We start from the raw sequence: 13,805 nt of genomic DNA on the forward strand, positions 1-13,805 counted from the left end.
TCTTTTGATTTGGGAACATTCACTGGGGAAGGATAGAATCCAGCACTGGTGGGTTTGAGGTCTAAACGTAGCCAATGTCTACAGCTTCCATATCTGGAAGCTAGAACCTTTGTCCTGAGCGTGAAGTCTTCTGATAATCCTGAACCAGATCATAAAGACTAGGTTCAAATGAGATGCCCCAGACAGCTCTGGATTTTGCCTAGACTTTGGCCACCGTCCCTCTAACTGCCAGCTTTCCAGAATTCCTGTAGGGTCCTTATATGGCTTGTGTTCAAGCCCCATTCAACCTAGATCCAGAGGCTTTCGGTTTTCCCTGAGAAGAAAGAAAGAACACTGGTTAAGATTAGGACCTTTGGGGGCACCTGGCTGGAAGAGCATGCGACTCTTCATCTCAAGGTCGTGAGTTCAAGCCCCACGTTGGGTGTAGAAATTGATTGATTGATTGATTGATTGATTGATTGAATGATTGAATGAATGAATAAATGACACACATACACTTACTTAAAAAGAAAAGAATATGACCTTTGGAGCCAGACTTCTGGGGTTCACATCCTGGTTCCACCTCCTTCCTTGCTTTTTATACCATCTCAAGGAAGTGACCTACCATATCTATGCCTCAGCTTCCATATCTATAAATGGAGAGGATAATAGTACCTACTTAAAAAACGTGGTAAAGTGCTCGCTTCGGCAGCACATATACTAAAAAAACGTGGTAAAGGGCTTAGCACAGTGCCAAACATTGAGTAAATACTCAGTAAATGTTAGTGGTAATAGTAGTTGTACTTGTTTTTAAGTATTCATATTATTATTCCTTGGAGTTAATTGGACTTTGCTGATGGAAAGCCGTAGCACTCATCCAGCCAAACTGAGGAGAATCATCAAACATTTGGTACTAGATAAGTGTCCCTTTTGACAGTAGAGGGATGTGGTCATGTTTGAAATCACATGCAAGTGGATCTGAAGTCAGGATAAATCAGTGGGCTGCCACGAGTTTACTGTTGGGCTAATAGGAGTTTGATTATGAGGAAAGTGAACTTTTTAAAAACAAATGAAAATCTTCAACAAGTGGAGAAATGCAAGTATGCCTACTCAGTGACTGTACTTAATATTTTTTCATATATTCCAAATTTTGTCAGTAAAAACTGTTCTGGTTCTAAGGGATTTCTGGTTCCTGCCTTCAGGAGTTTATAGTCTATTAAGGGAGGCCGGATATAAACATGGGAAAAGTTAAATAACACTGAAGTGACAGCTGCCCTCCAACCTTGCAGACCCTTAGGGATGAGAGGTCAGAAGGGCTGGTGGCCACTGTGGGTGATGGAGTTTAAGTATAGAATGGCTGGAGTAGGTTTTGTAGGCTGGCTTGAACCATTTATGACATTGTGTCAGTGACAAGAGTTTTGAGAAAATTACTATACCACCCAGTTGTCTGTTCACAGATTATTTGGGATTAAAGACAACCAAATGCATCAAAAACTAATGATGTACTGTATGGTAACTAACATAACATAATAAAATAAAATTTAAAAAAATAAAAGACAACCAAATGGACACTGTCCTGCAGCAGGACAGGAACTGCTGAGGACATAAGCGCCAGGCCCTTGCTGTTCCAGGCAGGTGTCATCCCCTTTTGAGGAGGACACACTATTTTCTTTAGAGGGTGACAGAATATCTCTTAACTCACTTCTTTTCTATAATTTCTGAAGAATATATAGAAAATTATTCTTTCCCCCCCTAAAAATAAATAAACCACCATGAAATACCACTTCATACTCACTAGGATGCTAATAGTCAAAAAGCAGGCAATAACAGTTATTGGCACGAATGTGGAGAAATCGGAACCCTTGTGCTTTGCTGGTGGAAATGTAAAACATGCAGCCACTGTGGAAACCAATTTGGCAATTCCTCAGTAGGTTAGATGTAGAATCACCGTATGACCCAGCAGTTCCACTTCAAAGTATATACCTGCAGTTTGAGAGGTGTCCAGGACCCACCCTCAGGTTTAATAATTCACTAGAAGGACTCACAGAACTCAGAAAAGCCACTGTACTCATGGTTACCGTTTATTACAGTAAAAGGATGCAGATTAAAAAACAGCAAAGGGGAGAGGCACATAGGGCAGGGTCCAGGAGAGACCAGGCATGGAGCTTCCAGTTGTCGTCCCCAAGTGGAGTCTTGTGGACAGCGTGTATTTCTCCCACCAATGATATGTGATAATCCACAGAGTATTGCCAACCAGGGAAGCTCATCCAGGTCTTAGCATTCAGAGATTTTATCAGGAGTTGGTGACTTAGACACAGTTGACCCACCCGCATGGCTAATCGTAGTCTCCAGTCCCTCCAGAGGTCAGGCTCATCCCATGTGGCCCAAAGCCTTTACCATAAATCACATTGTTAGTGTAGACTCTCTGACATGGCCAAGGACCCCAGATAAACAAAGACCTTTTTATCAGTCAGGACATTCCAGAGGCTTAGAGGTTACCTCTTAGGAGCTGGGGGCACAGGACCAAACCTTTCTTTGGGCAAGGTTAATCCTTTAATGCACCTTACCAAAGAGAAATGAAAACATATGTCCACACAAAAACTTGTACACAGATACTCACAGCAGCATTATTTCATAATAGCCAAAAAGTGGAAACAAGTCAAATGTCCATCAGGTGATGAATGGATAAACAAATGTGGTATATCCATACAATGGAACAGTATTTGGCCACATTTTTAGAAGAATGAAATTCTGACACATGCTACAACATGGTTGGACCTTGAGAACATGCTAAGTGAAAAAAAAAAAACAGACTAAAATGCCACATGTTGTATGGTTCCTCCTATATGAAATGTCCAGAATAGGCACATCTCCAGAAACACAAAGTTAAATTAGGTGGTTGCTTGGGGCTGGGATTGGAAACAGCAAGTGACTACAGGTAGGCATGAGATTTCTTTTTTAGAATGATGAAAATGTACTAGAATTATGTAGTGGTGATGGTTGCAAAACTCTGTAAACATACTAAAACCATTGAAATATATACTTAAAATTGGTGACTTTTATGGCACATAAACTATATCTCAATAAAGCTGTTATTTTAATGGGCATCATAATACTTCCTCTGTCACCTTAAGTGGTTACAGTAGAAATAAATTAGATGTATATAAAGGCATTTTGTTTAATAGAATGTTCCAACTATATGTTTTTGGAAAAAAGTAAATAGGTATTTGATTGGCACCAAAACTTGGTTGGCATTTCTCCTTTACCACCAAAATATACAGACCTTCAGCTATAAATATCATAGAATGACCTTTTTTTGCGACTGGATGGATTTTATGGCAGTTTCCCAGGGGCATTCCAATTTTCATCTAAGTACACAATTTTTATTCATGTATTCTTTTATTTTGAGTAATTTATAGTTATGTCTCTACATATGTCTATAAATTTGACCTGACATTTCAGGTTTTTAGCTTCCCTTTTTTTTAAAGATTTTATTTATTTATTTGACAGAGAGATATACAGGGAGAGAGGGAACACAAGCAGGGGGAGTGGGGGAGGGAGAAGCAGGCTTCCCGCTGAGCAGGGAGCCCGATGTGGGGCTCGATCCCAGGACCCTGAGATCAAGACCTGAGCTGAAGGCAGACGCTTAACGACTGAGCCAACCAGGTGCCCCTGTCTGACTTTTTTTTTTAAAGATTTTATTTATTTATTTGAATGAGAGAGAGAGCACAAGAGGGGGGAGGGTCAGAAGGATAAGCAGACTTCCCGCCGAGCAGGGAGCCCCAGTGCGGGGCTCGATCCCAGGACCCTGGGATCATGACCTGAGCCAAAGGCAGACACTTAATGACTGAGCCACCCAGGCCCCCCTTTTTAGCTTCCTTTTTAAAAGATTTTATTTATTTGAGAGAGGGAGAGAGACAGAGCATGAGCGGAGGGAGGAGGCAGTGGGAGAGGGAGAAGCAGACTCCCCCACCGAGCAGGGAGACCGATGTGAGGCTCGATCCCAGGACCCTGGGATCATGACCTGAGCTGAAGGCAGATGCTTAACTGACTGAGCCACCCAGGCACCCCTAGCTTCCTATCAGTAATAGTTTTATGTCACACATTCATCCCCTTGAATAGGAGACAGTCCTTTTGCTTTCTCTTCCCATATTTTTATCAGTTACTAAACAGCGAAAGAGCACTATGCCCAACACTTGTAATCTTGTGCTAAAGAATGCCTTTTGCTATGATATGTTCTCTAAATGACTGGCTAGTTTCTTAGCCAAGTGATAACAAAAGGTGCCCAAATAAAAGTACATTTTTGGCTTTCGTTATCATCATTTTCATGAGGTTTTTCAAATACATGGACATTTTAAGGACACAGATTTCAGTGTAAGGTAACAAACTTTTCCAGTAGAGCTGTCCAAAGCTGGGGTGGGCTGTCTCAGGAATGCAGTTTAAGTGGCTAGATTATCACTTACTTGAAAAGTGGAAGGAGTTGGGGGGGGCGGGGCAGTGGAGGTAGAACATCAGGTACTCTAGAGGGAAGGACAAGCAGTAATAAATGTGGAGTTGGATAAGATGATCTTAGAATTATATTTCATCTCTGGAATTCTTTATCCTGTAAAATTAGCCGAAATGGAATCTGTCCCCATTAAAGCTTTGATGGTTACCAGTATTATCTTAGGTGTTGAATTTCTCCATCTATTATAAGGAAACTTGTCAGGGTTTGCATTTTTTTAGTCTTTATTCGTGCCCAAGGTCATTCCCTATTTGTAGTTATCGAAAACCCAACATACAGGTAATTGAGCAGTCTGCCGCCCAGATGCAGGCTTCCAAAAGAGTTGAGACTTGGCTTTCACCATGGGAATTCCCACTATTTTTAGAAACAAATCCTCCATTGCTTTCTCTCCCTCCTCTGTGTAAGCATATACATGCACCCAAGCATTTAAAATCCTTGGAAGGAAAGCTGTAGCATTGTAACCAGAACACATGGTAATTGAGACTAAGTGAAGCTCAGGAGGACAGCAGTCCCGGGCCGGCTTCTTCCTACTCTGCCACTCTGTAAATGAACCCTCAGTGCATGCTACTTAACAAAGGTGTTGCATCCTATGAATGGCAGAATGTTATAAGCTTAATCTCAGGTTGTCTGTAGCCCTAGTTTCCATAGAACTTTCTGCAGTGATGGAAATTTGTGCTGTCCAGTATGGTTGAAATGTGGCTAGTGTGACTAAGGAATTGACTTTTTAATGGTATATAATTTTAATTAATTTAAGTTTAAATAGCTACTTTTGGCTAGTTGGCTTCCATGTTGGACAGCACCCCTATGTAAGAACAATTTCAAGAAGTTAGGTTACTTAGATATTGGAGAGCCTGTGGCCTTTTTAGAACCAGTAGATACTCTGGCAATAATACTGACTTTGTTTTTTCTTTTATTTAGAAGCATTTCTTTTTTTTTTTTAGAAGCACTTCTTGAGCACCTGCTTGTTCAAAAGTTGGTAGCAATGCAAAAATGAATGGCACAGCTTCTGTCTTTAAGAGCTCTAGCCGGGGATTTGACATTTACTATACTGTAGGTACAGTGTGGAAAGTACCATTATAGAAGCACATAATAAGGTGATGTGGGGGACACAGAGAAGGTACAGCATGACTCTTCAGAGGGGTCAGGGAAGACTTCTCAGAAAAACTGAGTGCTTGAGCTAAAACCTGAAAGGGGAGTTTGAACTTTTTTTTTTTCCCTCTCTTCTTTCGGTTTTCTATAAAGCAAATTTCCTGGGTTACTTGGAAAGCATCTGTCATGGTCAATTTAGGACCAGTTCTCTCCGTGCCTTTCCTTTGCTTCCCGTGAGGGATACAGGGCTTCCCTCTCCGTCCCCCAGCCCTGCTGCCTTAACACATCTGTTCTTCCCACAGTGCTCTGTGAAAAGCTGCATCACTGCCTTCCACGTCACCTGTGCCTTTGAGCACAGCCTGGAGATGAAGACCATCCTCGATGAGGGCGATGAAGTGAAGTTCAAGTCTTACTGCCTCAAGCACAGCCAAAATAGGCAGAAACTCGGGGAGGCTGAGTACCCCCTACACAGGGCTACAGAGCAGAGCCAGGCCAAAAGTGAGAAAACCGGCCTGCGGGCACAGAAGCTTCGGGAGCTGGAGGAGGAGTTCTATTCCCTGGTCCGCGTGGAAGATGTGGCCACAGAGCTGGGGCTGCCCACACTAGCCGTGGACTTTATCTATAACTACTGGAAACTGAAGCGGAAAAGTAACTTCAATAAGCCATTATTTCCTCCGAAGCAGGATGAAGAAAACGGCCTGGTGCAGCCAAAAGAGGAGAGTATTCACACTCGCATGAGAATGTTTATGCATCTACGGCAAGACCTAGAGAGGGTAAGGTGATCAGCTGTGGCTACTGTTTAGGTCTCGGTCTGCATAGAAATGGAGGCCCTGCTTCCAGTTTGTTGTTTTCTAAAGGCCAACTCATTTATAGTGTGGGCTTGTGTCCTTGCTTATCTTCTGATTGCACAGTGGCCCCAAACATTAGACTCTGTTTAAACTTTTGACAGGCACTTTCCAGGGAATTAGAGAACCCTCACTTATATGCTGTAGGAACCTTAAATCTGAAATAAATTCTCATTTGGTTTACTTTTTATTCACTGTTGAGCCTAAATTGGCTCAGCTACATTTTACTGACACATGAGACTATGGACTGAAGAGAGAATGAATTTTGTTGAGGGAAGAACTAGATCAGAGTTTCTCAGGCTCAGCACTACCGACATTCTGGCTGGATAGTTCTTTGCTGTAGGGGACTGTCCTTTGTTGTGGGGGATACGGTAAGATGTTTAGCAGCATCCCTGGCCTCTACCTGCCCCCAGCAAATACCCGCCCAACATACCCAGCTGTGACAACCAAAAATGGTTCCAGATTACCAGAATGCCTCCTGGGGGGTCAAAATCGCCTCTGGTTGATACTCTACACCAGATAATTCCATTTAACTCACTTATTCAAAGATAAGTTAGGCCCTGTGTTTACCCTAGAGAATTTTATAATCAAGTATAATTATGGAGATGGCTTGTTTTTCTCTCTGCTACCAGAATTTGGAAGGGAATAGATTTGGCTCACTTTGTAAAATTGAACTCACACATCTATAGCACTTACTATGTGACAACACTGTTCTCAGCATTTCATAAGTATTAACTCATTTAATCCCAACATGCCAATGAAGAAAGTACTATTGTTAGCCCTATTTACAGATGAATAAACTGGGGCCCAGAAAGGTGGGGTGATTTGTCTAGGTGGGGCAGGGAGTATGGGAGCATGAGGATTGCCCCCTTGTGACTGTGGAGATTTGGCCGAGCTGGAGGTGTAAGCAAAAAAGCCACTTTGAGTCTTCCCAGCAGACATTTATCCTGCTGGTCCAGCACTCATTAGAAAATTGTACTGGACCCGGCATCACCATTGTTTTATTCAGGCATCTGAAGGGAAGGCCGAAATGTTCAATGCTCAACCCGTCTTCCCAGCTCGGCTGTGCAGATAAACACTGGGCCCATCACACCACAGGGACAGGAGGTTCCACGAGGCGGCTCAGGAGCGTCTTGCTTGTGCTGCTGATTGATATGGGGACCGTGATCCCCTGACTGCCGTGCTACATGAATTCCTGTAGAGTGGCGCTCTCGCAGCTTCTGTGCTCTGACTTCTCTCCTCACCCACCCCCATACCCCGCTTGATTTTAGTTGTCTTCGTTTTAGCTAAACAATTTATAATTGTCAGGTTTACGTAACATGACAAAAATCTCTGTTTGCTGCGGGTTGGGCTTTCAGGTCCGAAATCTGTGCTACATGATAAGCAGGCGAGAGAAGCTGAAACTATCACAGAACAAAATACAGGAACAGATCTTCGGTTTGCAAGTCCAGCTTATTAACCAGGAAATTGCTGCAGGTAACCTTATATTAAAGATGTCCTGATATAGACTCTGGTTACATCCTACTTTAACAATTTAAATTTTATGTCAATTGTTTTACCTAAAAATGTTTTAAAATTCTTGTCAAATATCTCATTTGCTCTAGTCCAACATGGCCCATTTCACTGTCAACTCATGAGGCAAGAAATCTCAAGGTGGGGTTGGGGGACTTGCAGGTTTAGGGCAGATAATCTAGGTGTGAGACAGATACCAAGGGCCACTAGTTAAAGCCATGAAATTATTCTATAACCATCAGATTCATTTAGAAATCAGTAGGATAGGATCTAATCCTAGTTTCCAGAAAACATTTAATCCCAAGGTTACTCATCTTAACAGTAATTTGTTAAAACAAACCCTTAGCCAGTAGTTAGGAGATCTGGGTTCTGTCTCTTCTTTACTAATATTTGTCGAGTACCTACTGTGGCCTAAGAACTGAGCTAGAGAGCGGAGCCGTCAGCCAGCCAGAATCCGCGCCTGTAGGGTATGCTGCCCACTTGGTGAGAGAGACAAGTGAGCATAATTACAGTGCCCTAAGCATGGGGAGCTTGGCTGCAATGACAGTCGTGTTGGGTGACATTTGTAACCTCCCTGTACCTCATTTAATACAGAGGTTGGTGGCAGAGCCTGGGCAGCCAGGAGTCACTATGCAGGGTGCACAGAATCTAGCTCCAGCTAGAGTAAGAGAGACACGCAGAAATGAGGTGTCACGTAGGCATCAAAGGCTCTGGGGTATTTGTAAGGATCGTGGGTCACAGCAGAATGGTATAGCAGGTGGGAGCGGGGCTGCTCAGCCACAAAGACACCGGGACGGACAAGACAAGGCAAACCAAAGGACAGCAGGGAGGGGCCCCCGCGTGCCAAGGAGATTGGCCCTGAGACCATGTGGCTTCTGCTGGGTGGGAACCAGCCCTGTGACTGCTTGTGCTGTCAGCAGGTGGCAGCCCCTGGCGGGGATGAGAGCTGGTGGTACTCACCACGCACCCTCAGGGACCACGCGCAGCCTAGGCACCTACTGGCTGGCCTCTCGTGGGCCAAGGTGAAGTCCCTCTGCAAGGAGGAGTTGTTCGGTAGTGCTTGTTTTCATTTCAGAGCACTCCAAGTAATAGAGAAAGGAAGATCTGTTCTAAATATGATCGTAGGATGACATAACCAGGTAACCGATTGCCAGTACTCCCCGGGCCAAGCCCAGAGCAGGTCATGGGCAGGAATGTTGTGATTCTTCTTCTCTGCTGGCCTTGCCACTGCACAGCCTGCCCCACACCTCCGTGACGGCCACTCATTGTCGGGAAATTATTTTAGGTTCAGGACATAAAATACACGGGAACCACCCACTGCCATCTCTGCTGTTGCCAGGTTAAAGCACATATCCACCTACTCCTCGCCCATCAGAGCCTGTGCTGTGTCCTTGAGGGTTGATACTTGACTTGCTCTAGGAAGGACAGAAGAGATTGGAGGGTAGGGTCTGAAACCTTTTTAAGACACATCCCAGGTGCTGTATGGTACTCACACGTGCGTGCACAGACGGACACACAGATAGGGAGACCCTGTCCTAAACCACGGCTAGTGATGTTCCTTTCAGAAATGGAGGGGGCAGAGCTGGGGACATAGGGGGTGGCGCACTCGTCTTTGGGATCACTTTACACACTGGGAGGGCAGAGGGGAGGAGGCCGAGAGCCACACAGTGAATGGTGGCATCGCTGAGTTTCCCCCGGTGGTACCCCCGCCCCAGCTCCCGTCCGGCCCGCTCCAGCTTCCATGCCACGACGCACGCCCAGAGCGAGACCGGGGCTTGTCAGACACGTGCAGGAGCGGCTCGGTGCTCCCTCTGTGCTGCAGTGAGCACGCGCGCCGTTCTTTAAATCGGGTGTGAACATCAAGCTTTCTTGTTGCTTTCAGGACTTCCTTTGACAAATGCACTAGAAAACTCACTGTTTTACCCACCACCAAGAATTACCTTAAAGTTAAAAATGCCCAAATCAGCGCCAGAAGACTGCCGAGACAGCCCCGCAGAGCCTGAGCCCGGAGCCCCGTCCTCTGCTAGCAGCACCCCTGCTCACAGCATAAGGAGCGCACAGGTGCCTCAGGAGTCACTAGAAGCGAGAACGAGACCGTACCCGCGACACCCGCTGGAGAGCAAAAATAACCGTGTGCTGGCCAGTCTCGGCCACTCTAGGAGCGAAGCGAAGGATCCCAGTCCTGCTTGGAGCGCCCCATCTCCAGAGTTCTATCACGGGCAGTCGCTGGGGAAGCCTCTGGTCCTTCAGGCTGCCCTGCATGGACAGTCTTCCATGGGGAACGGGAAGAGTCAGCCTACCTCCAAGCTTGCCAGATCCAACGGCCTGGAGGGCAGCTGGTCTGGAGATGTCACCCAAAAAGACAGCTCGAGTGCCATGTTCTGTGACCAGGAGTCCATGCTCAGCTCCCACTTGGCCAGTCAGGGCACCTTTAGAAAATCTACCATGGAACACTTTAGCAGGTCCTTCAAGGAGGCCACCAGCAGGTGGGTGAGGACCGCAGAGGACCTCCAGTGCTGTGCAAAGCCAACCAAGAATATTAACCCCAAGGAGCAGCTCTGGGGCAAGCAGCTTGTCAGGCGGTCTGCAGGGAGAGCTCCCTATCAGGAAAACGATGGGTATTGCCCAGATTTGGAGCTGAGCGATTCAGAAGCAGAAAGTGATGGGAATAAAGAGAAAGTCAGGGTAAGGAGAGTTAGCTCAGACAGGGAAAATCCTCCCCATGACTCTCGACGGGATTGCCATGGCAAAAGCAAGACACATCCCCTTTCCCACAGCTCGATGCAGAGGTGATCAGCAACCTCCAAGAGTAGCGTAATCTTTGCCTTTGCCCCATACATTGGGGGAAACCCCCACACCAAAAGGATTCTAGCATATGTCAGGAGGAATTGTAGTGAAAAGAATAAAATGTTTCCACAGTAAATTGGCTTGCAGCTTTTGAAACAGTTTCAAGTCTAGTTTTCACAAGCACATTATAAGAATTGCAGATTATCCGGAAGTTTTCCTGCCAGAGGCTGTTGAGAACGGCTGGGCCTAGAGTACTTGCTCAGTAAATACTTGGGGACAGCTCTCCAGTCACATCAACACATTGACGCACATACGTATTAAGAGTCCTTGCGTCCTTCACGGATTTGCAAGAGACCATGATTATCAGACACTAAAACTACTTATCTTTTGAAGCTACAGCCTGTGACTCCCAGAGCCCCTGTCTGTAGGCAGTTTCTAACTCCACTGGTACCTGGGAACCTGCCGCGGGGAGAGACCAGGGACCCGACATCTCAGATACTGTCAGACTCACTACCCTCTTCCTTTGCTCCGCACAAGGTTGAGCTCTTTTCGCAGTATCTTACCTTACCGAGTCAATACTCCTAATGCTTCTGAGTGTCCAGTGCCTGTTCCTAGACTTGCTTGTTGGGGACGCACTTGTAACTACTTCACCCGTCTAACAAGCATAAAAGGCTGACTTGTGGATAGTGTTTACAAAGGTACAAAAAAAGTACTACTTCCAAGGAAAGTGCTCTGATTCTTGCAACTTAGGCATTTGTGAAGGATCCCAGAGCCTTTCCCAAAGTGAGACCAATTCTGGGGGATTTGTACCAGGTCAGGGTTTTTGTGTTATTGTTTTCAAATCAGTTTGACTTAAATAAGTTTGGCTGACAGTTTTTGTATACCTGCTTTAATGTTTATAAAATTTTTATTGAGGTATAATTAAAATATAGTAAAATGCACAGAGGTTAAGTATTCTTACCTGCTTTAATTTTGAAACAGATTTTTATTGTCAAACAGAATTTGAAAGCGTGTGTTTAACACATGGATATAATTTAGCTTTGTACCAACTTTGAATCCGAGGCAGTTTCCCAAACAAAAAGGCTGGAGCCATTTTTCAGAAGTTGCTTATACCCTGTTCCCAAACTATCAGCTTTGACTGATTTCTGGGAGGAAGAGAATAATTACATGTGTGTTGGGGGGGGGGATAAAACACGTCTGCTTCCCATTTAAAGAAGGGGGAAATGTTACAGTTTTTAAAATGTGAAGCTGACTATAGTTCTCTGCTCTCTTTTCTTCTTAGCCTTAAATTAATATTCTCTTTCTTCTAGTTTGGGAAAGTGTAGTGGGAGTTTTCAGACAAAAGAGGCCATTTTTAGATTTTTAACGTTGCTTGCTGGTGAGCCAACAGCCCCACTGCGGTAGGCGCCCGGCATCCCGGGGGCTCCTCCGCTTTCCGCCAACATGGGAAACACAACCCTGCTCCTCTCCCCGCTTCCGTTCCTGCAGCCTTGTTCATGGGTTCCGTGGCTTTTGCTTTGTTCCTCCTTTTTGGAAAACGTCTGCGTTTTGCCTCCCCGTTGGCCACACCTTGATGATGTTTCTTCTATGCCCGTGTACGTGTGTGAACATGCCGTTGCATGTGTGGAAGGCACCCCGTGTTCTGCTCGGATGGAAACAGTGATGAATTCGCCAAATGAGGGAGACTGTTTCCCGTCTGTATGCGCTAGGTTCCTGTGCTTTTTCTCTGAGTTCTGCTGGGGTGGATATGAATTTGACACCTTCCTGGGAATTAAATTTATAATGGACCTGTGTTCTAAACTCCTTCTGTCCAAGGCCAGTATCACAGCCTGTGTCCTTTCATGCCTTTTGATTCTGAGTGAGTGCGAGGAAAAGCAAACATTGAAAAAGTGCTTCAGCCAAATTCCGTATGTAATGCCATTGGGAGAGGATTGACTAAAATCATTTCAGTCAGGGAAATATAGTTGTAATATTTTTACAGGATTTTCCTAAGTAAATGAAGGAGCCTTCAGTTGTATAAATTTCAATTGCCCCAAAATGTATTTGCTACATTTTGCTGTTGTTTGAAGTATTACCTCTTAACCTTCTTTTGTTATTTTTTTTCATTTTGTCTTATATAGTCCAGTTTTCCAAGATAAACTCAGTCTTTTTTCAAATGTCACCTTTTTACCAATACTTTTTCATTAAATTATGAAAACTGCTAACTGCTGTCAGTGTGATCATTTCTTAATTTGGCATATGGGTTTTAGAAAATCTTACATATGTTCCTTTTATATTTAAGAATCTTATTCATTAAGCAACACAGATGGTGGGGGGAAAGGACAGAGCGGGGGAGGGGGGAGGAGGAGGAATTGAATGTTTAGCAGCACAGATTCATGATTCATGTCAATACCGGGGACCAAAGAGAGCTCTGGGGCCTTGGACTCTATCCCCAAATCATGATTTCATCAGGCTAGTGAGACAAAACCTTAGGCTCATCATTTAAAATCACCAAGGAAATGGATCCTATCCAAAGTCACAAAGTCCAAAAGACTGAGATGGGGCATCACGTAAACATACACTCTTTACAGTAGTCATTCTATCTGGAGCCATGTGAGTGTGTTTTGCAGTGTCGTGGGGGGACCCTGAGGGCATTATCAACATTTTCTCAAACATACGTTTGAGAAATGTACTTACCAAAGGCCATTGGGTAAATCGGTAGTGAAGATAGTTAATAGCTTAGGTTGTTTTTCTCCCCCTTCTTTCCCTCCCTCTCCCCCCCTTCCCCCCTCTCCCTCTCCCTCCCTCCCTCCCTCATTAATGGCTAACTCTTTTGATTCAGTACATTGTTAGCTAAGATGTTGGAGAACTGAAACTATAAATATACCCTGTTGTACCCAGCAAAAGCTTTGCGGTTTTTTTTTTTAAGATTTTATTTATTTGGGCGGGGGCGGTGCAGAGGGAGAAGCAGACTCCCCGCGGAGCAGGGAGCCCGATGCGGGGCTCAATCCCAGGACCCTGGGATCATGACCTGAGCCGAAGGCAGACGCTCAACAACTGAGCCCCCCAGGCGCCCCAAGCTTTGGCTTTATTCCAATGTCCGTATTGCC

General features: G+C 44.8%; 1 protein-coding gene across 15 annotated transcripts in view; it reads left to right on the forward strand.

Annotated features, from left to right (window-relative positions):
- JADE3 (jade family PHD finger 3) overlaps positions 1 to 12,920 on the forward strand; it is a 133,514-nt gene extending 120,594 nt beyond the window's left edge. For all 15 annotated transcript variants that reach the window (XM_064573980.1, XM_064573971.1, XM_064573975.1 and 12 more), the window contains 3 exons: positions 5,875 to 6,345; positions 7,776 to 7,893; positions 9,812 to 12,920. In XM_064573980.1, coding sequence (XP_064430050.1) covers positions 5,875 to 6,345; positions 7,776 to 7,893; positions 9,812 to 10,722 — 1,500 coding nt within the window. In that variant the 3' untranslated portion in view covers positions 10,723 to 12,920. The remainder of the gene's footprint in view (positions 1 to 5,874; positions 6,346 to 7,775; positions 7,894 to 9,811) is intronic.
- The last annotated feature ends 885 nt before the right edge of the window (positions 12,921 to 13,805 follow it).

Source organism: Mirounga angustirostris, unplaced genomic scaffold (assembly GCF_029215605.1).
Source record: "Mirounga angustirostris isolate CCGP_5_RB_7025 unplaced genomic scaffold, mMirAng1.0.hap1 SCAF_11, whole genome shotgun sequence".
NCBI classification, from domain to species: domain Eukaryota; kingdom Metazoa; phylum Chordata; class Mammalia; order Carnivora; family Phocidae; genus Mirounga; species Mirounga angustirostris.